Raw genomic sequence first — 23,985 nt, 5'->3', positions numbered from 1 at the left:
GCTCTGATGTTCTGGTGGAATGCCTGGCTGCTCATTCATGAACTGACTAAAAAGCAAATACAAGTAAAAATCTATCAAAGATGATATAAGATAATGTTAATGTATCAGCTTTGCTGCGGCCCTGCCATAAAGGACCATTCTTTTTTTCTTTTAACTTTTGATTTACAGCTTATAAGAGAGAAGTCAGAGTTATGAGGTGACGTTTGAAGATGGTAGCAAGCAGTTGTAGTTTCACATTACCTGCAGGTAAATTTCTTGTACAGTTATGAAAATCTGTCATGTGTAAAATTGTAATCATTCATTTTAGTCTCAATAGAATAAAATGTAACACATGTTTAATCACATTAAAATTACATGATGCAAGTGGTTTTAGGCAGGATTTATGAGCAAATGCATATTGGAAAATAGTTACAGAGCGCAGTTATAGAGAAAATACATACTGTATACAAGTGAGCAAAATAGACAAAAAGTGTTCTTACCAAAGTTAAAACCAAACCTACACCCCCAAAGCTACAACTAACAATTACTTTTATTGTTGATTCATCTTACAAATATTTTCTTTATTAACTGAGTAATTGTCCATGAAATGTAACAACCAAGTGAAAAATCATCACAGTTTGCTGATTTAAGTTAGATTCTTTTCCTCAAGTAAATTTTCTATGCAGTACTTTTACCTGTAAAGTAGTAGTATTAGTATTTTTTACTGATGTCAAAGGCCTGGATACTTCCTCCAGCACTGCTGCTCAGTGAGCTTGATGCCCTGGTCACTATTAGGGAATTTAATTTTTTTTTTTTTTTTTTTAGTCGTTTCTATTATAAATACATAGGGACTTCTGTTTTCCTTCTATTTCACAGTTTGTCCAAAAACGGTGCTGTAGAAACGATGACATGTCTGTGTACATTGACAGACGGCCCAGCTGACCAATGACAGAGGAAAGTGACGCTTGAGGCGGAGCCACCATCTCCGGCGGAGGCTGGGTGTCGCCTGACCGGATGATGACAGAAGTTTTCAGTCTAATGTGGCTACTTTTATCATGCAATCACCCAGTTAACAGCCTCGCCAGCGCTGTGACCGCAGTCAAGACTCTTGACTCCGGACGTCCCTGCGTTTTGATGAAATAAACCCACACGGACGGTGCCAGACTGCGGTGCCATCTGGGAACTTTTGGTTTGCTTTGGAGCGACCCTTTGGCTCGTATTTGACCGGGTAGAGAGCAGGAAAGAGCCCACTGGGCTGACCGAGGTGCCGCTATGGGAAACCGGGGGATGGAAGACCTCATTCCCCTCATCAACAAGCTCCAGGACGCCTTCAGCTCCATCGGCCAGACCTGCAACTTGGACCTGCCGCAGATTGCGGTCGTTGGCGGCCAGAGCGCAGGGAAAAGCTCCGTGTTGGAGAATTTCGTCGGGAGGTTGTACCCTTTATAAGTAGCCTTGAATTAATCTGACATTGTGAAAGTGAGTTGTACTTGTGTGACTGTGGCTGTTGCTGTTCTTTTAAGACAAACTACGCCGAGCTTTGCGTAAAAGTCGCCAACTAAGCACTTGGTTACGCGCTCTGTGTGTCGGTGCCTCCCAGTTTGTAACGTTTTTTTTTTTTTGTTTTTTTTCTCCCAGCGGGTTCTTTCCATTTTGGAGCCGAGCTATTCACGATCGATAAGTGCGCATTTTACGCAAGAAAACAGCTGTTTTGAGAGAGAGGTTGAAAACTGAGGGGATATGGGTTTAAAAGCGACTTTAGTCGAGAGCTCCACGTCCTAAATCCAAACAACTACAAATCTAACTTCCTCCGCAGGAATACTAACACTCATGTGTGCTGTCACTGCTTCGTACGAGGCCCATTCTGTCAAACATTTACAAGGGCTGTTTTTCCTTGAGGCTGGTTGTAAATACATGTTTATAGACCTCACATTACATAGGTCAGGTCAATGTTCTACCTTTCCAGGGTGAGGCACAAAACTGCTGTTGGCAGTTTTGATGAGGTCATTGTCAGACAGATAAGTAGGTAGATGGACTATTGGAGAGACACACTGACACCACCAATAGAAATGCCTGCTGTCTGTGCTCCGAATTTCTCTATGAGGTTGATGAATGAGTTTTGAGGAATTTGAATGAGCAGTTGTGGAGAGTCCAAATGCTCCTTTTCTGACAAACAGCGGCTGTTACGTTAAATGCCGCATGTTAAGATGTCTCTGCTTGGGTTTCTACCAGTGCAGAGAAGAATCACTCAGCCCTTTTGTTTCGCAGAAAATCTACTCATGAGCACAGCGAGGGGGAGAAGACATGGCTGTCCGTAGCAGCTTTGTGTTTTTATCTCCAAGTGAAGGGAACACTTTACTCGTCTACATGTCAGAATGATTTCACTTGTTGTCCAAGAGATAGGGAATGTCAATTAGGCAGCCACGTCTCCTTTTTTTCCTGTTGCCTTTTGTCTCCGAGTCCCAAGCAGTGGCTGGGGGAGACAGTAGGGGCATTGATGTGTTTGTGCTGGGGTCATCAGTGATGTCACCAGCTGCACTGTCATGTGTATATGACACACTGGGTACCAGATACCCGCAGAGGGCTCTTCTGCTGTTTTCGTGTTTGTTAATTAGCCTGCTGACATGCAGAAGTGTAATTCTGGCACGGAGGATCAGTTTGTTTATTCTTTATTAGCTAGTCGGAGAGGGTCTTTCCACAGTAAACTCTTTTCTTTTGTTTTACTGACCGGCCTATTTAGACTTTTCCGTATAGACTGATCGTATAGACCAGAGGTTCCAAAACGTGGGGGCAATGAGCGCTTCAATAGGGTTCAAAATTAATGTGAGGGGTCACGAAATGATTTATGGGATAGAAAAGAAGTCACAATTTTCGGTTTTTGGATTTTTCTCCCATCTTTTGTTTTGTTTGTGAAAGATCGGATGATTTTATGCCTGCAGGCCTCAAACAATTATTCAAGCATCAACCTTTTTTAGGGAAAAATCACTCTTATTGCTTTCGTCAGTTATTTGATTAACTGATTAATTGTTTAGTGTATAAAAAGTTTTAAAAAATCTGAAAACTGTCAATCACTGGTTTTGAGATTTCACAATGATGCCTTCAAATGACCTAATGAAAAGATACTCAGTTTACACTGATAGAAAAACAGAGAAAGGCACCACACGAACTAACGTCTGACCAGCAGCCAAAACACTAAGGCCAATAGTATTTAGTGTACAATGATGTACAAATCCTCTCATTTTAAGAGCTGTAAGAAGCAAATGTTTACGGGATAAATGTCTCAGCGATTTCACTGATTAACTGTCTTGCTGTTAATCATATTATTCATGTCGTGCTTTCATATGTGACAGGAAGAGATGAGGAAAGAGGATGGGAATCACTGTTGTGTAACTTCCTGACTGCTCTGTCAGCAGTGGACAGACACAGGGTGTTGGAGTGTGTACGTGTTTAAATGTATCTATGTTTCTTTGTGTGTGTGTGTGTGTGTGTGTGTGTGTGTGTGGCCTGCTTACCTTACGCTGAAACTCAACGCAGTCTTTGCTGCTGACCTGGCAAACACACAGACAGACAGACAGACAGACAGACAGACAGACAGACAGACAGACAGAGACATATCCTCATAGCCCGGAGAGATGTGTAGCCAGTGACCTGGACATGATCACAATTCTATTGAACAGGAGTTTCCGTTCTGATGAACGTGCATGTAATGAGACGGGGAAACAGAGACATGTCTCTGTCTCTTTGCACTGTAATGAATAGGGCTGTAAGTCAATCTTTGCCTCGCATCAATAATGCACACATGCACATGCACATGCAAACACATGCGCAGGCACTGGGGATCGACTTTAGGGCTTGTACTCCTCTTTTTGTAGAGGCTGACACATATTCACTGCTCCCACATCAGAATGTTTGAAGACAAAACACTAGTGCGCTTTTTTCCCTCCAATTTGTATTTAATTACTGAAAAAAGGCATCTTATTGCTGAATTATTCATCCGAAATGAATGATGGAGCTTTGAATTTTTCTTGTTCTTATTGCAACATTTGATTTGACATATCAGTGTGACACAGTTAGGTCGATATCCTTGTCCCTGAGGTGTGTGTGTGGGTGTGTGTGTGTATTAAACTTTACCTCTGTCTCTCCTTCAGGGACTTTTTGCCCAGAGGATCTGGCATCGTCACCCGTCGTCCTCTCATCCTCCAGCTGGTTAACAGTAAAGTAGGCAAGTTATGCACGAGTCAAACGTTTGGTGAAGGGTTTGCACTTTTAAATACAAGCTTTTGAGGAAAGGCGAGTGTACAGTGAGTGAACAGTTTCATATAATAGAAGATTAATAAAAATTATTTTAAAAAAAAAGGAAAAAAGAATGGATTTTTTCCATGTGCAAAAGGTGACAAAATGTGAAAGAATTAAAGTGAATGTATTGGTCACAGGGTGATCGTCAGCACAGCTTAGACACTGTAGTTGTATACATGCAAATGTGCACATGAATGTTTGAACACGTGTTTAAAATCGGTATTCCTAATAGCTTATTGTAACATGTTTTATGGAACTTGTTTCGTTTCACTCCTTCATAGTTCCTGCACTGTCCCTCTCTGTTCCATCTTCCCCTCTCTGTCCCCTTTGTTATCATCTTCGTCTCCATCTCCTGCGCTCCCCTGTTTAAATCTTCCATTGTGTTCTTGCAGAGTACGCTGAGTTCCTGCACTGTAAGGGACGTAAGTTTGTGGACTTCGATGAGGTCCGTCTGGAGATTGAAGCAGAGACTGACCGGATCACCGGCTCCAACAAGGGCATCTCCTCCGTCCCCATCAACCTCCGCGTCTACTCCCCTCATGGTAACGCACACACAAACTCGGCCTTCTAGGTTCCACGTTTTCAACCGATTTCTGACTGATTCCTCCCTCTCTCAGTGCTGAACCTGACCCTGATTGACCTGCCGGGGATGACTAAAGTGGCCGTGGGAGACCAGCCTCAGGACATCGAGCACCAGATCAGGGACATGCTAATGCAGTTTATCACTAAGGAGAGCTGCCTGATCCTGGCCGTCACCCCGGCCAACACTGACCTGGCCAACTCCGATGCCCTGAAGATCTCCAAAGAGGTGGACCCTCAGGGTAAGAGGACCTTGTGAGACCTGGAGGAAATTCGTGTGCTTGTGCGTAGGATCATGCTAAATGAATGGAACTTTTTTTTTTTTTGCTGTAACCTGCAGGCATTATTTCTCTTCTTCTCTCTATGAATCTTTGCCTCAGTGGCCTCAGAGGCCGGCTCGGCAGAATAATTAACAGCTGCATTATTAAAAGACTTCCTGGTGGCAAAGATGTATTAGATAAGATTAGTAGAGATGTAATTAAATTTAATCAGCGCCACCTTTGGCTTTGTCAGTTCGTTCTATTTAGAACATGTTATTAACCATTTAATAACCACATGTAGGGTGTCGCTGCTGACACACACTTTCACATTTTTACTAAATTATCGCATACACTTCTGTTAGAAGAAAGTCCTTAGAAGCTTCCATTCATGATCTGGGTTCTTCTTACTGGCGTTATTTCTGTTCATGATAAGAACCTTGTTCCATATGTGAATGTTAAAGCATAATGCTGTCTTCAGGGCTGCGGACCATCGGTGTGATCACAAAGCTGGACCTGATGGACGAGGGGACAGATGCACGAGACATCCTGGAAAACAAACTACTGCCACTCCGCAGAGGTTAGACCTCACACACACACACCCTGAGTTTTACTTAACACATTACCAGTGGAGAAATCGCAGCTCCTAATATACCTAGTTTACTTGGTGATGGGATAAGTTAATATTAGGTGATTTAATAATTGGTTTCATATCTGATGTGATGCCCTGCTTTTTGTCTTCAGTCTTCCTTTAGCAGCTGAAACAAACGTGGATTTGGGTTAATGGTGAAAACATTACACTGTACTGTTTGGGCTTAAAACCTTCTGTGGGTGCCTTGTGTGTCTTTAGGTTACATCGGGGTGGTGAACCGCAGTCAAAAGGACATCGATGGGAAGAAAGACATCAGTGCTGCTTTGGCTGCTGAGAGGAAGTTCTTCCTGTCCCACCCTGCATACAGACACATTGCAGAACGCATGGGCACTCCACATCTGCAGAAGACCCTCAATCAGGTAAGACACACACCTGATCACACACACACCTGATCACACACACACACACACACACACACACACATACACTGAACTTAATTACATTAATTAATTGAATAAGTGAGAGACCGGAGTGGATTTTTCTTTAAATGTTCTTTTGTTTTTCCACAGCAACTTACCAACCACATCCGTGACACGTTGCCAGGGTTACGCAGTAAGCTGCAAAGCCAGCTGTTATCACTGGAGAAGGAGGTGGAGGAGTACAAGAACTTCCGCCCTGATGACCCCACGCGCAAGACCAAGGCCTTACTCCAGTCAGTACACACACACACACACACACACACACACACACACACACTACAGTAGTTCAAGACGTTAAGACTTTTCCGGTATACTGTGTACAATCTGCAGGATGGTGCAGCAGTTTGGCGTGGACTTTGAGAAGTGCATTGAGGGGTCTGGAGATCAGGTGGACACCTCCAACCTGTCTGGTGGAGCGAAGATCAACCGCATCTTTCATGAGCGCTTTCCCTTTGAGCTGGTGAAGGTGACCAGTTTTATTTTTTCTATTCTCATCAGGATTATTATCATTCTATTTTGTAGATTTCATTATTTAAATTACATCTTTGCGTCACTGAATTTGGCGAGGATCTGCTCCGGTTTATTTTCCTGCTAACTGTGTAAAGCTTTGTCTTTCGAAGGATAAGCAAGTGGCTCAGCGTGGTGGTGGTTTAAGATAACGATGTGCTATGTGAGTGGTTTGTTTTTATACTGCTGATGTTGCGGTCTTTGGTGGAGAAAGACGGTGGTATGCTGATGGTGGTATACGTGTGTAATACTGTAGCTATGCTACCTAGGCACTCATTAAGCCACGCAAACCCACAGACTCTTATCCTCTTATCTGGCCTCATGTTTGTCTATGTGTCAGCATACATTCTCTTTGCACTGCGTCTTAGATGGAGTTTGATGAAAAGGAGCTGAGGAAAGAGATCAGTTACGCTATCAAGAACATCCATGGAGTCAGGCAAGTAGAGACGGCACACAAACAGCACGTCACATGTAGCATACATCTGCCTTCGCTGTCTTTATGTCTGCCCTATTTGTTTGTGTCCATTCGACCTACTGTCTCTCTGTCGTCAAGTGTCAGTGTCTGTCCTGTTTTTCCAGTGTCTCCTTTAAGTGTTCTGCCTGTCTTTCTTTTCTTTTCTTTTTTTCTGTGCCTAGTTTTCATTTAGTCTCCTGTGCTGCTTGTTAGACTTTTGGTCGTCCCCTCATTCCAGTTTTTCTTCCACTGCTCCTCATTGAGACATCCTCTGCGTCTGCCTGCTCATGTCATTATTGGTCTGTCTGTCTACCCCTCCCCTCTCCTGCTCCATGTCTCCTTGTCTGTCTTGTCTGTATGTCCTTCAGGACAGGCCTGTTCACCCCAGACCTGGCGTTTGAGGCCATAGTGAAAAAGCAGGTCATTAAGCTGAAAGAACCCTGTCTGAAATGCATCGACCTGGTCATCCAGGAGCTCATCAACACAGTCAGACAGTGCACTAATAAGGTATCACTGCATGGACTGCTGCCCGGCTGCCACACCTGTACATGCACACCACAGAGACCAGCCAGCTTTTGAGCTGCCAGGTGCCACTTTGGCTTGATACGGTTTAATAAAGCAGCTGTTTTAGTTTTATCAGTGCTTTTGGACATGATTGGGCATCTTGGATTGAAAAATAAAGTGGATGAATTCAAAGGAAGATTTCCTGGACATCAGTGGATATGTTTGAATGTCCTAGCTGCACTGCAGTACACTGGAGTGGTGTCTCTGAGAGGCTGTGTGGCCAGAAACAGACGGGCTTTTACGTGTTGCTGTACAGGTTTAATAAAAAACAAGCTGCAGGCTTTTACACTACAGCTTAAACAAGACTGAGAGTCTATGGCCATGCTAGTGGCTCTGTGAGGCTGTTTTAACTAAATACTAATGCCATTGTACAAAATGTCCTAATTTGTCAGGATATTTTAGACAGGGCAATCTGGCATTGCCAACCATAGAGTCATGGCACTAGCATGGCTTAAATGCTGTACATTGACCTTTAGCATAAACATGAGCTGGCAGGTGAAATTACAATGAACACTTTTGAGAACCTGCAGCTTGTTTCTATTCTGTACATGAAATAAAACTAACTGAATACCTTTTTTTTTTTCTTTCTCATCTTCCTAAATCTTCATCATTCTTTCCCTTTTCTTTTTTATTCCATCCAACTTGGACTTTCATTTCTTCTACCACCGTTCCCTCTTTCCTCATCATGATCCCCGCTACACCGCCTCCTCCTTCACCTGACATTAAACCTCCAACTCCCACGATGCCTCACCGCAGGACAGGCCTGTTCACCCCAGACTTGGCGTTTGAGGCCATAGTGAAAAAGCAGATCATTAAGCTGAAAGACCCGTGTCTGAAATGTGTCGACCTCGTTGTCACCGAGCTTGCCGCCCTGATCAGGAAGTGCACTGAAAAGGTAAAACAGGAACAGAGGAACAGATTAAAAAGTGAAGAATACAGAGCGAGGGCTGAAAGGTGAGAGAGTGAAGGGGAGAACACAGAGAAAGAGAGCAGTCGAAGAAAGGAGAAGAGAGACTTTAATGTGTCACCGTCTAGTGTTGTTGATCGTTACCCCTCACCGCTGCTGGAAGTCTTCACCCCTCACATGTCCCACCCTCCTTACCCCTGTGGTTCTCTCCCTAATGACAAATCTAACAGAGCTCTTTCCCATTCTGATCCTGGACCCCTACCAGCCCACTTACCCCATCAGCACTGATTGGTGATTTATGTAACAACTCCTCACCCTGCCTCACTTATCAAATCAGATCCCCGCTCTTACACTAAGAAATTTGTCTGCGCAGAAGTGGCTGTTTTTACCTCGTGTTGTCAAGGGAGATTTGTGCTTATTTTTCCTTTGATACACCCTTCTTTTCCGCACCATTGACACCAATAAAGGATCCCTCACAAGACTCCACCAGACCCCACCCAATCTTCACCTCTTCATCCTTTAACCCTGATCTTTTTTCCCCGATTCCTCCCTGATTTGTAAAGGCTCACTATCAGCTTGAGATGATATAATGCTAATGCTGATTTTTAATCCGCCGTTTCTTCTAAAGCCGGCGAGAAATCTCAAGCTGATATGGCAGTCGTCAGTGCATGCCTCCTCAGTCTGTACGTGTCAAATGTCCTGCTTCGTGTTTGTGTTTATACTGTGTAGTTACAGTCAGTGGTGAAAGCCTGCACAGGTGTGTGTGTGTGTGTGTGTCCTGTAATCACGGTACATGCAGCAGTGTGCGCGTGTGTGTTTTCTGTGCGTGTTACTGCAGCTGGGATCGTACCCTCGACTGAGAGAAGAGACCGAGAGAATCGTCACCACCTACATCAGAGAGAGAGACAGCAAGACCAAAGACCAGGTGTGTGTGTGTGTGTGTGTGTGTGTGTGTGTGTGTGTGTGTGTGTGGGATGGACAGAGAGAGGAAGATGCAGCTTACTTGTTCATTTGTGCAGTTTCACTTCTCTGTGAACAGAGTACGTGCACTGTTTTGCCTCTCAGGTGCTGCTGTTGATTGACATTGAGCTGTCCTACATCAACACTAACCACGAGGACTTCATTGGATTTGCCAAGTAAGACATAACTTCAGACACTTCGTACTGAGTTTCATTAGGAGCAGACCTGGAGGTCTATCTTCAGATTTCCTCGAGCTCTAATTTCTGTCAATCAGCTAATTCTTATTAGATGATTGACATGATTCTATTAACCATTATTCGATTTTCAAAGAAGACCTGTTGGTTTCTTCGTCTCAAATGTGAGGTTTTTCTTCATCATATATGAAAGTAAATTGAATGTCTTCACGTTTGGGACCATTGGCTGTATGTAACAAGCAATGTGACTATATGGACTGGGGCGTTATAATGGATATTTGTCACTATTCTCAAATATTTTGTTGGCAGAACTATTAATTGAAAAGAATAATTGGGTGCATAGTAATCATCAGGTGCTGCATGACACTCTCAATAAAAGTCTTTTTGTCTTTGACGTCCAGTCAATGTGTAGGTGTATGTGTAATAAGTCAAATGTGAACAAAGATCATCATCCTTTCTAGATGAATTTTCTAAAGTGTTTCGTAGTGCTGGGAAGAAATTAAACTTCAATAAAATAACATTTTTTAGAATTTAGTCACACTAACGTTAATATTGGAGAGTTATTAAATCCCACATACTGTGTATTGGCCAATATTCTTTCGTAACATGAACACATATTATACACAAATGTAGCCGTCTAAATTTGGTTATTACAGAACTGTGAATGGGCCAAAATTAAAGCACCTTTAAAGCATCTGAAGCATTTACTGTTTAATTGTTTGATTTTTTTTGTGAAAAACTATTCTGCCTTGTTTATATGATACATTGCACATTACTGAGACAACTAAATAAGTTTTTGTTTTGTTAAAAGAGAGTAGAGCTGGAATGATCGTTTGGACAATGGGCAGAAAACAAATCATCAACCATTATTAGATTACAGAGAAGTCATTTTTTCTTCGGCATATATGTCACTAACTTGAACATCTTGGGTGTTGTGAGAAACTGTCATGGCCATTTTTTATAGATCAAACTAACTAAGAAAACAATGGACAGAATAATCATGTAGTAGGTAACATGATATCATAAATGTATAAATAATATTGTGGTTTTGTTCAGATATCCCTCCATCCTTGAATCAGATTATTTTTCAAACCTCTCTCCTGTAGTGCCCAGCAGAGAACTGCTGCTAACGCCACCAAGAAGAGAGTCATGCCGAACCAGGTAACTCACCTGTTTGAACAGACACACTCTATAGAAAGCCCTCACACCACTGTAGCATTGTAGCAGCTGCTTTCTCTTGCTGTTTGCCTTTATCTCCTGTTCTGTCTCAGCCCGTGTCTCCTGTCATTGTTGCCCTTTGTTGCTTCACATTTACGTACTCTTGTCTGTGCCCCTCTTGTCTTTTCTCCTTATTTCCCTTTCCTCTCTCTCCTCTCCTCTTCCTCCTTTGTATGGCCCAGGGAGAGATTCTTGTAAGTACCGTGCCCCCCTGCATCTCCACTTGTCACTTCCTCTTTGTGTGGGTGGGGGGGGGCCAACGGTCACTCAGACCTTGTCAAGAAACAAGATGAAGAAAAGGGAAGTGAAAGAGTTACAGTCATGGATGTATCATGACAACTGGATACCATGTACCAAGGTGGCGGAATTTTCCAAGTTTCTCTCTCAGTGATCTGCTGGCACACAAAAAAACAAGCTTATCACTGTACTGAAAAGCACACACAGGCCTCAGTGTATTTGAAATGAACATAACAATATCCCTTAGTGTGTTTGACTCCTCAGCAAGGACAAACTCTGCCACGCAGTGTCGGAATTTCACACACTTAACCTTAAGTAGGCCTACGTTCAAATTAATTAAGAACATGCAAACATTAGATGTCTGTCTGCTGAATGGCTCTGCTTTAAGAAAATACAACCTGGATCACAGCTTTTCATTGATAATTCCTGTAATATTTTGTACAGTGACCTATAGTATTATGTGTAACAAGGATTAAGGCAAACTCTCTTGTACAATTGTTGACACTTTGAGCCACCAGCAGCAGTTTAAACATGTGGTTCATCAGTAAAACATCTGTTGAGGAAACTCAAAGCAGCTCACTGACACTCGCTGTCATATCATTAATTCAAGCCCCCGGCTGCACCACTCTGAACGGCACAGTCAGTGTTTTAACGAAGCACCAGTTTTTGACAGCTTTCTCTCCAGAAACAAACTTCCGGCTTCATAGCTGATACTGTATCAGAAAAACAGCTGATCCCAGGTCACATCGTAGCTCGTCTGTGCCTTCAGACAGCCCTAATTATAATGGTGGTCTGAGCACAAAATACTTTTTACGCCTCTGGGGAATCTTTTGTTGCAGCACCACTACTTTCCACTGGGACAAATTGGCTGCACGGCTGACTCTCCGACTCTTTATAATACATTCATGATTACACCACCCAGTCTGGGGTATTACATATGTTTGCTTATTATCTGTGTGTGTCTGTTCCTTTTGTCCTCCTGTGCGTCAGGCTGGCAGAGAGATGGATGTAGAGAAGGTGACTTTTCATTGGAGCCTGTCATTTAGTTTTAGTTTTTACATTTGTGGTGTATTTTCAGATCATACGGTACGGGTTGATCTGACTGCACGGTGCTCTTTTTACTAAGAATGCTGCTGCACTTGCATGGCTGTTGCTGTGCTGTAATTTGAATTATCTGCATTTCCATATTTGTGACATACAGTTTGCTCGCCGTAGATACATACTAGCCCTATTGTGAGGTGTGTAGTTTAGTCAAGTGTTGGACTCTTGTGTGCAGGTGATCCGCAGAGGCTGGCTCACTATCAACATCAGCATCATGAAGGGTGGATCCAAGGATTACTGGTTTGTCCTGACTGCTGAGTCTCTCTCCTGGTACAAAGATGAGGAGGTAGGACTGCTTAGGGGACAGTAAATGCACGCGAATGCATAGTTTGTTTTTTTCTTTGGGATTATTTTCAAAAACGAAAGTTCCAGGACTTGTAAAATAATTACTGAGTTATTGATGTGAACACCGTAGTCATGATGTGTTACAGAACTGTGAAATATTCCCTGTTGTACCTTGTTGCTCTGTTAAGCTGGTGTTTTTGAAGTGAGTTGATGGTTTATTGTTTCCTTTATACTGATTATTACATCACCGCATGTTTTCTCAGGAGAAAGAGAAGAAGTACATGCTGCCCCTTGACAACCTGAAGCTGAGAGATGTGGAGAAGGGTTTCATGTCCAGCAAACATGTCTTCGCCATCTTCAATACTGAACAGAGGTGTGGATGCTGTGATCCTTTAAATCAAGCATGTTTGTGGTGTTCATCTCTTCTAATCTCTGGTTTTAATGTGTGTGTGCTCGTGTCTTACAGGAATGTGTATAAAGACCTGCGTCAGATCGAGCTGGCATGTGACACTCAGGAAGATGTCGACAGCTGGAAGGCTTCGTTCCTCAGAGCTGGTGTTTACCCAGAGAAAGACCAGGTAAACAAGTTTCCGTTGTGCATTTACAAAGGATCGCAGCATTTCTTTAAATGAGTTGGCACATTGTGACATATGTTTACCAGAGAGATCTGTCGGCTGTATGCATATATTTGGGTAAGCTTAGCTTTAAGCTCCAGTTAAAACAACCACATTGTGTGCAGCTGCTCATTCAACTCGCTTCCTTGCTGGACCACACTGGGGATCCAATATCCAGACCACAGCTTTCTTCTGTTCAGCTTTCACACTTGTATATTCAGGTCGCCTACTAAATATTTTACATCCAGCATTTGTAAAAGAACTGGTGCGTCTGAATGTGTTTAGTCGATCCAAAAACACCTGTTATCTGTAGTTGATCCTTCAAACATAGTTAAAAATATACAAGTTTATATAAGTTTAAGAACTATCTTTATTTGTTATTTACTTAGTTTAATTTGAAAGTTGTATTCTTATTTACCAACAGCCATCAGAGTCTGATCCAAATACTGCATCATCCTGATTGGTGCTCATAAGTATGTGACATCTCATTTGTCCAGCAGAGCCCCGCCCACTTCAAACTTACATCAAAAACACAAAAAGAGATTGCTCACGTGTGAAGTAACTAAAACTGGCCCAATTTTTGGCAGAAAGTAAAGCCCTTAAGCTCAGAGTAACAATCTGAGGGAGAAAATAGACTTTCAGGGCCTTTAACAGCCCCCTCTGACACAAACAAAGCATCTCTACATCTCTGCCTCTGCATCCCTCACATCTCCTTCTCTCTCTCGGCCTCTGGCAGCCCGACAGCGAGGAAGCGATAACTTCTAGCGACACCGTGTCCATGGACCCGCAGCTGGAACGGCAGGTGGAGACCATCCGCAATCTCGTGGACTCGTACATCGGCATCGTCAACAAGTCCATCAGAGACCTCATGCCCAAGACCATCATGCACCTTATGATCAACAGCGTATGTCCTCTGCTTTATCTGTCTCTCTGTCCATTAGTTGCTCTTTTAACTTTAAGAGTTCTCAGATCTAGAGAATTATGGTAAATATAAAAATGAGATCAGATTCCTATATAGTCTTATTAACTGTCCCTCCTTTCCTTTTCTCTCTCCCATCTCCAGGCAAAGGACTTCATCCACTCTGAGCTGCTGGCCTACCTGTACTCAGCCGGGGACCAGGGCAGTTTGATGGAGGAGTCGGCAGAGCAGGCGCAGAGGAGAGATGAGATGCTGAGGATGTATCATGCTCTGAAAGAGGCCCTGGTCCTCATAGGAGACATCAGCACCACCACTATTTCTACTCCAGTGCCTCCACCAGTAGACGACAACTGGATTGCCAAGGAACCAAGGTAACAAGCATGACACAAATGTATTAGCCAGTAACTTGACAACAGTGTCAGCACAGACATGATCATTTACAAATAGTGTGACCATTGCGTAGTTTGTCCACCAGAGAGCACCAGGGAGCTTTTTGAATTGTCAGGTGCATGTTTGATTTGAGTCCTGGTCACAGTTCTTCAGCAGCACAAATCTAAGGCATCTGTATCAAGGTGTCTCTGAAACGATATATAACCATAATGTTTAAATGTCATAGTGTGTAATAGTGACTGACGTTAGGGCTGGGCGTTTAAGAAATTACAGTGCCAGTACCATTAAAGTGAAAGTGGATAGAGAACACCAGCTGTGTGCGAAACCACACAGATAGTCATGTTTTTCTCAGTATGGGTACTAAAAAGATTGAAGGTATCGTTTGACAGGGGAAGTTTGGATACTACATGGTATCGGGTTATTTCAGTTGATACACTGAAGGTATGGACTACCTATACCCAGTCCTAATTGATGTCAAAGGTGAAAATATACATTTATTCTTATAAAAAAGGATAACTATATTATTTCTTTTAGGTATTTCATTGCAAAACTGAAAACATACAAATGACTTTATTATTCAAAAAGGTCCTCATGTTTTAATATTTTACAAGTTCTCAGACTTCTGAAACTGCTTATTTTGCCTTGATTTTGACTCCAGGTTATGTGTAAGCAGGAAATCTTTTAAGGATTGTTTATTTGGAGATCTGCACATCACAAAAATGGTGCATCTTATCCAGACCAAAGTAATATCGAAGACTTTATGACTTATTCAGCATCACATACAAACACCCAAACAGCTGTCCCCTGAATCAGTAATAAGTAATATGTACTGGAATTGCAATAATATAAACTTGCATTTAAGCATATAATCCTAATTATAATCAAACTTTTTGCATATTCTCCCAAGAAAAACTACATAAAACCTCTTCTTGGGCTTCTGCTGTGTTATCATAACACATATGTAACGTCTGATGCATCCTGTCTGTCTGTTTCAGTCCTCCACCGGCTTCCCGCCCGGCCTCAGCAACAGCGCTTCCTCCCAGCCGACCTCCAGCAGTGAGGGGGCCCACCCCAGGTCCTCCGCCCCCTCTCAATCCCTCACCAGCATTCGGCGCACCGCCCGTGCCGTCTCGGCCCGGCCCCGGCCAAACGGGCTATGCAGGCGATGCCTCTGTGCCTCTTGTCCCTTCCAGGCCAGCCCGCGTGCCTCCGGCACTTCCGCCCGGGATTCCCAGGTAAAATAGTGCACACACGTAAAATCTGACGCGTTTTATGGCTTAGGATTTTGGTGGCAGTTGCTGGGAAAATTGAGACTGCTGGTGAAGGGTTGTATTTATGTTGTGGCTTGTGGTGGTTTGGGAATCGTTGGTGCATGACTATCTGATGATATTTAGCCTTGCATGTTTCTTCTCTTCCCTCTCCCGCCCCCAATACCTCCCCTCCTCTTTCTCCCTGCAGCAGAAGACCACCAGCTGCTCCCAACCGACCCACTGTCATACGTCCTTCAGAGCCCTCCCTGCTTGACTAGAAACACACACACACACACACACACCCTTCTTTTTGTTTACATTTTATATTTCTCTTAAGCAGAGATCGTCATTCTTTTTCTCTCAAGTATATTCCTATAACTACAGACCTTGTCCTACTGTAACTGGTAATCTGATGCTGTTTCAGTCTGTGCATTTCAGAAGCATTATGTATGTAATTTTGACTTTGTTAGTAGGTAGCGTTTTTTAACAAAGTATATGATGAAATATTCTGCATTCAGTGTTATGAAAAGGGATAAATTTAATGATTTTTTTGGACTTGGTTGAAGTTATGAACCAGGACGTCATCTTGAATTTTGCTTGTTTCATTTGAAATGAAACAGGTCTTAAAACAATATATGATTCATAACCTTTATATAATGGTAAGACAACACCTTTAGAAATAATTATTTTGTGAGTTGTATTCTTGCTAACGTTCTGTCAGTAATCTTACACACTAAGCACCTCATTAAGTAAGCAGCACTTTTGGTAAAGTCTTTTTCTCTTCATTGTCGGTATTTTCAAAGTTAGCCGTCAAGTGAGCTCATTAAAATTAGTCTGACCAATGGAATTTGTATGCTTCAGTATTTTGGCTAGTTACTTTATCACGAGTTTTCTTCTAGTATAGTTAGGTTTTGGTATTTCTCTTTTGTTGACCAATTAAAAATGAGACAGAGGAGGAAGAAGGGTGTTGGGAGAAAGCTCTGCAGCAGTTTATTATGCAGTGATAAGAGTGACCTTGCTCACCCAAATATCCTCTGACAGTTGCCTCCCACCACTGTTCATCCTTGGTGAAATCTGTATTCCAGGCCTTGAGCACACATTATTTTGTAATTACTTATTACCACCTTAAAAAGCCATAGTAAAAAAAAAGGATCATGTAAGAAAAACGGCCTCTCTTTCAGAAAGTGCACTTAGTGATGGACTGAATAAAGGAGTAGAAGAAGGTGTGGTGGCCTCTGCTTGTTCTTACTGTTAGATATTCTTCACTTCATTTCTTTCCTCAAATTCTCATGCTCCGCTGCGCTTCATCTCGTCTCATCTGTTGTTCGATCTGCCGTTTCCATGCCCAGACAGCAGAAACATAGAGTGCGTGTTCTTGCCATCACTGGTCCAGGTTAAGACCTTTTGACTTGCATGACAGTGGAATGGAGACGGCCATGCAGAACAAGAATATTTCACTTTTCTGAGTGCAGCTGGCATGACCGCACTGTATGATGGAGCTGTGGGTTACCATGGTAACCGTGGTTGCCAGTGGCAACACATAGTACAGAGAGTGTAACTCGTTGCTTGTGGAGACGGGCAGGAATGAATAAAGGTATGCAATGCTACTCCTGTTTTCTAGAGATCTGTTCCTTCCCCGCTGTGTCTGCCACTTCTGATCACACACTGACTGGAAATCTTATCACAGTTTTCTCTTCGTGGTCTTCCCACACAGGCGACCTCCACAAGTGCCCTCTCGTCCCAACCACTGATGAAGGAAACTCAGATGCCGACTTGGACTCTGTCGCCTGCTCTGCCAGGTGAACTTGGCATTAGAGGATCGGTTGTACCATTGAGAGCTGTTTCCTACTTTATGTACATCCCTGAAAGTGTCAATGCTTTGTTTTGTATTTAAAGGAGGGGAACAATGCAGGACTGGTGATAATTATGATATATGGTTGTGGCCAGACTAAAGCTGGTATCCTGTGTTCAGTATTTAATGTACTACAGATCAATGTTCACCTGTCGTTCTCTTTGCCTACTCAAGTACTACTGAAATACTGGCTTGCCAATACTGGGGATAGATGAATCAACTAGTAAATGGAAGAAAAAAATCTGTTTGCGAAATTAAAATATCAAGAAACTGTATCTTGAAACAAACTTGGTCCACAGATACAGTATACTGTAAAATAAAGTCATTTACACTCCTGCTACATCATTGTTCTTATATTGTCTTATATTGTATAATGTGTACAGCACACAAAATGCGCACACCTTGAATGATAAACGTTTAACTCATAAGCTCCTCTCTGGTAACCACACTTGTCATGTTAAACTGCTTGGTGACGAGCAAATTTGAGGTTTTAAAGATATCACCACTTAGCAACAAGTGCAGTCAGTTCATGCTGATTCTTGAAGTATCTGATCAACTGCGATCTAGTATTTAACCTTTAAACCAACTTCACCTTAATGTCAGATAATGTCAAAGTTGTTTTTCTAAATGTGTTTTTTTTAGTTTTTAAGGTCAGACATTAGGGGGAGCTACATCAGCAGAAATAAAGTGTCTGTACATGTCGGCCTCAGACTCCTGACTGCTTCCTCGAAGTCGCTCAGGAGAAACTACTGCACACTGGCAAGCAGGGTTATGTAAAGATAACCTAAAAGATACAGAAATGACCAAATAAATATGGTTTCCTTAAAGCATCATAAAGTTTCATCATGAAACGTGACTGTGTTACCAGCACTAAGGCTTCCCATGATTTACATGCACAATAAGCCGACCTCTACGGTAGAGTTTCTGCTTTATTGTGGCGTTGAGTCTGTTCTGATTAAATTCAAATTCAATTTTGCTGGAATTAATCGCAGCATGTTTTTAATAGAAGTTCAATATCAAGAAACACATTTCAAAGGATCATTCATTTGTCAGCACAATGTGTTACCAGTTTTAATCTACAAAGAGCATCCCCATCAAACCAAGAACTTCCTGTGTAAAAAAATGCATTTATTATTAAGAGAAAAGTGAAAACCTGATTTTTAATTATTTTGTAGAATATATCATGAAAGTCTGCTTTTTAGTTTAAAAAAAAAAAAATGCTCAGTGGCTGTCTGAGCAGAATCACATTCTGTTGGCACAAACATACAGTACATCTGGGGGAAAAAGCAAGTTTGACCTGCTAGAAGACAGAACAGAGGCCAGAAACACTAACACACACACATCTGACAATCAGTATGTTCACACCGAGTTATCCTGAAACACATGTGGACTCATACACACGTAGGCTTACTACATATTTGTCACGTGTACATTATTGCCAATCACATCTCTCTTATTCTACATTCTACATGTGAACACGTCGTGGACTTGAACGGCTCACAGAAAGAAATCAGTAACATCTCCAAAAAAAAAAAAAAAAAAAAACCTAACCATTACCGAGGCTGTAGCCAAGGAAACCTGATCGGATGAACAAATCATTAATATGGTGGAAGGATCTTAAACTGTCAGGAAGAACAAACGCCAACAACACTATTGCACATTGTTATCCCATGTAAACCAGGAAACTGGACATCTGTGGATCTGTTATTTTTAAAAGGTTGCGCCATTTAACCGACCTTTCATGAAAAAGTCCCAAAAACTCTCACCAGTTTCAGAGACGTTGGACAGCAGTTACACAACAACATGTATTGTTCTGTCTATGTAACCAGTGCCTCAAAATGGATTTCCTGACATTAAAGGCACTAAATTAAATGAAATAACCAACCACAACTTCCTCAATCTTCTTCTCATCTAGTTACCCGTCGTGATCTTGTAATATCTAATTATTGCTCACAAACTGACATGGTGAGAGGTGAAAAAAGCCACTAAAATTGATGTTGAGTGCTGTTGTAGACAAAATTAAAAATAATGCCGCATCATCGGAATGGGTAACCAGCTGAACATCTTGTGCTGGATTGTTCTGCTTGCCAGGTTGTTGTTGTTGTTTTTTTTTTTTGTTTTTGTTTTTTTTAAATCGCTGCAAAATAATCCCTCTATGTGCAGACCCTCCTCTTATCGTCAAACAGTTTACGGACAGTGTAGACCTGGGAATGGAGAAATAAACACAGATATCAAACCGTGTGTCAGATTAAAATGTGAGCTGATGATTCCTCTCTCCTTCCTGACAACCTTTGGCTGTTTCATTCCCCTTTTGTGCCGTGTTGTGTCAGTGCTCTGTTTACCTGAGTTAGGGCCACACACAGCATCACCAGCACGCTGGCGCAGGACCAGAATGAGACCCTCCACAGGTTGTCTTCCAGCAGGTTTCGGTCCCGCGCTTCGAAAGCCCGCAACACTGTCTGCATCTGCCGGCTGCGCTCCAAGCGTCTGTGCAGGGAATCCATGGACTCCTGAGGAAGTAGTGAGGAAGATTTTAGGCATTTTAAATAAAGCAACTGCTGTAAAGAGAAAGATGTGGGAGTTAAATACAGGAAATAAAATGACCTGCAACACATGACAGCCACTGTTACCACAATCACTGTGACAATAACAGTGATTGTGGTAGCAGTGGCCGTTAATGGATGATCTGCAGATTAGTCAGTAACAAAAATAGCATCCTACAGCCTACATTAAACCATCACTGTGGTTTGGTTTAGCTAGTGAACCTTAAAGCCTTCACTTTAAAGGTGAAGGCTGTCGTCTTTGTATATTTTCCATATTATCAGCAGATACCATGTAAAAACCCAAACAAAGAATGTGTCTTTCAATTCTTCCCACTTCCTTAGCCAGTATGTGGCTCTCAGCCTTGTTCCCACTGAAGACAAAAGAAAATGTCTCAAAATAAATGTGTCTAATATTCGGGTGCTGCGTTTTTTGACAAACAATACAAAAACAGGATTAAGACTTCTTCACTCTACTCATGTTAAATCAAATATGTCAAAGCTGACCTGTTTAGCACCAACAGAACAAAGCTGTTAAAACGATTTCCCCTCTTCTTGCCTTGTGTAAACTATGTTTGAGCACATCGATGCCAACAACACGGGTTTATGAAGAGGTCAGCTGCTTAGTGAACTAGATTTCCTACTGGGACTTTAATTGTGAACCCCAAAACAAACATCTCACCCGAATGTCCTCCAGCTTGTACTCCAGAAGGGTCCCATCAGGCTCCTCTAATCCCGCCCACTCCTCATCTCCGCCCACATCCCCTCCTTGACCCTCGATGATGATCTCAAAGAACACCATCTTCTCTGAGAAGCGACTGAAGCTGTTGTCAAAGCAGATTTGATAATCTCCCTGCACCGTAGGCTCCACCCTGGAGTAAAAGGAAGCACAGACAAAGATAAACAGACAGGTCCGACACCGCTGGGTCAGCAACATGACATGTGATCAAGGATTCAGGCCAGTGTGAGGCGGCATTTACACGTGGACTCCCTCAGAGCGTCGAGTCTCGTGAATGAGCTGGATCCCTTCTGGAGAGAGGATGGTCATGTCCACATCCATACCGGCACCCGCTATCACCTGGATTCACACACACACACACACACACACACACACACACACACACACACACACACACACACACACACATACATACACAAGTAATAAATGGCATAAGTCAACCATTTACTTGCTTTTATTAGATGATGGGTGACAGTGGAGATACAGACAGGAAATACTGTATTTGGGCAGAGACAGGGGTTTGACAGCATGGTACCGGGCATGTTGCAGTTTTAAGGTGTGTGCAATAACTACTACGTCACTGAGACGCACCAAGCTGAACATTTTCAAGGGAGCTCATGTGTGCTTTTACAGAGAGAGCCTCTTGTCGTCTCTGAGACTCTCCCACTAAACAAACACACTGCTGACTAGGCAAGCTTATCATGGCTCTGCATATTACATTTATATGGTGGTGCACAGTTTTGACAGTAGTAGAGCTGGCTGATTAATTCATCAAGAACAATTTGGATTGATTGACAATTGATTCATTATTTCACCCATTTTTAAGCAAAATGCCCAAAATCCATTAATTCCAGGGACTCCAGCATGAATATTTGCTCATATTTTCAGACCTCTGTGATAGTAAATTAAATGTCTTTGGGTTCTGCACGTTGAGCTCTGAGACAGGTATTTTTCATTATTTTCTGATATTTTACAGACTAAATAATGGATGGAGAAAGTACTCAGCAGACTCATGGATAATCAAAGTAATTGCTATTTGCAGTAGCCTGGAGACTTCACTGTGTACTCATTGCTACTGTGGCTTTGGGGCAGTGGTTCAAAACCAGTCAAAGTGAGTGGGCATCATGTGAAACAGCACTGTGAACTGATTCTGAAGAGATTCTGCTCTTGGCCTTTGGACAATTACAACTAGTTTGTGAATGAATGTCAGACAACTGACATGTTGTGGGGTTTTGTCCTATCTGGGACCGGGACCGGGACCGGGACCGGGACCAGGACCAGGACCAGGACCAGGACCAGGACCAGGACCAGGAATAACCTGCTGGATGACTTGCAGGTACACGTGTACAACCTATAATTTACATATGACTAATTTATTCTCTTACTATGAGCGGTGTGTGGTGTAGTATCTAATATCCTGTTCAGTATATTCTAATCACTGATATCTAAGTGCGGCACTTGAAGTCATCCGTCAAGAGAAACGTGTCTTTTATTGCAATCGTAGATAAATAAAGTCTCCTTTGACGTTATTGATACTTCCGTTCCTGGAAAAGGTGAGCTACCCAGTCCTTTCTTCTTCGATTGGTCAACTCTCACAATATGATGATGTTAATGGGGGATCATGAGCTGTCATTAGCTTACAGCTGCAGTCTAATGCTGGCTTATGAAAATGTACACAGAGGATGCACACACACCACCAGCATGTCAGCTAGCTTAAGCATTCATGCTGAGTGACTGTTAGCCATCAACATCGTACCGTCTTAAGTCTTTCACGGACAGCACGTGTACATGTCACACACCGAGGGACTGTGTCTGATGGCCACACACACACTAGCACACAGTTAGTTACCTGATACTCGACCTCCATCGTACCATTCTTCACTGTTGTCTGAAAGAAACACTCGGATCTTCCGGCTGGCAGCAGAAACGTGAACTCGCTGTCCAGGTTTTGTCCGAAACAACTCACAGACCCCAAACACCACCCAAACACCACCGCAAGGACGAGCAGCCGTCCTCTGGCTGCCTCTTTCCCCCGGAGAAGGTCCATGGTGAAGATATTCCCAATCACAGGGCTATCTAAGTTCAGCCATCTCCTTCGCATCCCTCTTCCGCAGCAGAACTTTGCGCCGTAGTGATTGGACGAGGGCCCGCGAACGAGACAAGGCTGCGGACCAATCAGAGGAGGAAGAGTAGCAATCCTCCTCCAATCACGACAGAGCTGAGGTCTGCACACAGAACCATCCTGACCGTAACACCTACTGAGAGACCAGATACACAGCCTGCGACTGCAGCGACCACTTTGTAGATCCTTTACCCAGAGATTCATCAGTCACGTCTTTCCTTAGACACAGAAGTAGAAGTATTTACGTTGATACTGTCGGGTTGTGAATTATCTCTCTTGCTGGTGTTGCATCGTTTATCTTCTATGATTATGGTAAAGGTCGTTTGTTCAGGAACAATTAAACGTGTTAAATGTGTTTCTAGAAAGAAATATCTTTGTCATTTGCTGTTTCCAAGGTCAACCAAATACAGAAATGGAATAATATTTTATCAGTAATAACAATATTGATAATAGTACAACAACAACAACAATGAAAAAAAAACTTTAAGAAATCAAAATCAAAATGTATGTTTTATAATCATCGTCACCGCTACAATAATTGGCTGGTTTCCCATAATACTACAGCAAGTATACTATTAGATACTAATAATGGGCTATTATGATTTCGAATTAATGTAATAGATTAGGAGATAGGAGAGAATAGCTACCACTGATGACGCCAGGATGTCAATTATTTGCTGTGGCTTTTTTATTTTAAAAATGAGTGACATGAAGTAACATTTTACATTAAAGTTCCATAGAGCATTTACCGCAAATATGTACATGTGAATTATTAGTCATAGTCATATGAATGAATTGAATGAATTGAGATTCAACTCAAGAGGAAAACTTCCAGACACTTCGGGGTCTGCAGGGTGTTGGTATTGGTAATCTGAACATCCCATGACCTCAGTGTTGACCTCCTGGCTAAAGCTTGGCAGTTCTTTCGTGACCCTGGAAACAGGCAGTTA

At 42.5% G+C, this 23,985-nt stretch overlaps 2 protein-coding genes across 2 annotated transcripts; one reads left to right on the top strand and one right to left on the bottom strand.

Moving 5' to 3' along the window:
- Positions 1–1,008: 1,008 nt before the first annotated feature.
- LOC139223194 (dynamin-2-like) lies at positions 1,009–17,006 on the top strand. Its single transcript, XM_070855171.1, has 20 exons — positions 1,009–1,412; positions 4,128–4,201; positions 4,668–4,817; positions 4,893–5,096; positions 5,593–5,691; positions 5,962–6,122; positions 6,273–6,415; positions 6,513–6,648; positions 7,058–7,125; positions 7,512–7,650; positions 9,453–9,539; positions 9,680–9,750; positions 10,875–10,929; positions 12,500–12,610; positions 12,873–12,982; positions 13,076–13,187; positions 13,960–14,127; positions 14,287–14,513; positions 15,528–15,767; positions 15,991–17,006. The coding sequence occupies exons 1-20, from the start codon at positions 1,252–1,254 to the stop codon at positions 16,058–16,060; spliced, it is 2,586 nt and encodes an 861-aa protein (XP_070711272.1). The 5' UTR covers positions 1,009–1,251; the 3' UTR covers positions 16,061–17,006.
- A 1,735-nt stretch (positions 17,007–18,741) lies between these two features.
- On the bottom strand, positions 18,742–23,020 carry tmed1b (transmembrane p24 trafficking protein 1b). The gene is made up of 5 exons (XM_070827641.1): positions 22,763–23,020; positions 21,155–21,252; positions 20,857–21,046; positions 19,977–20,144; positions 18,742–19,838 (listed from the first exon to the last, which is right to left on the bottom strand). Exons 1-5 carry the CDS (start codon positions 23,012–23,014, stop codon positions 19,788–19,790), a joined length of 759 nt encoding a protein of 252 aa, XP_070683742.1. The 5' UTR covers positions 23,015–23,020; the 3' UTR covers positions 18,742–19,787.
- Positions 23,021–23,985: the final 965 nt, after the last annotated feature.

The sequence above is a fragment of the Pempheris klunzingeri genome, chromosome 3 (assembly GCF_042242105.1).
Source record: "Pempheris klunzingeri isolate RE-2024b chromosome 3, fPemKlu1.hap1, whole genome shotgun sequence".
Lineage (NCBI taxonomy): Eukaryota > Metazoa > Chordata > Actinopteri > Acropomatiformes > Pempheridae > Pempheris > Pempheris klunzingeri.
Note: the sequence above shows the minus strand (reverse complement) of the source record. Positions and strands in the feature narration are given on the sequence as shown.

Bases quoted from the DNA above. Each gene is read 5' to 3' on its own strand.
- LOC139223194 (XM_070855171.1), top strand. From the start codon at position 1,252: ATGGGAAACCGGGGGATGGAAGACCTCATTCCCCTCATCAACAAGCTC. The intron at 1,413-4,127 runs GTTGTACCCTTT...TCTCTCCTTCAG, and splicing joins TTGGAGAATTTCGTCGGGAG to GGACTTTTTGCCCAGAGGAT. The intron at 9,540-9,679 runs GTGTGTGTGTGT...TTTGCCTCTCAG, and splicing joins ACAGCAAGACCAAAGACCAG to GTGCTGCTGTTGATTGACAT.
- tmed1b (XM_070827641.1), bottom strand. From the start codon at position 23,014: ATGCGAAGGAGATGGCTGAACTTAGATAGCCCTGTGATTGGGAATATC. The intron at 21,253-22,762 runs GTAACTAACTGT...GTGTGAATCCAG, and splicing joins CGATGGAGGTCGAGTATCAG to GTGATAGCGGGTGCCGGTAT. The intron at 19,839-19,976 runs GTAAACAGAGCA...CTCCATTCCCAG, and splicing joins TGTGTGTGGCCCTAACTCAG to GTCTACACTGTCCGTAAACT.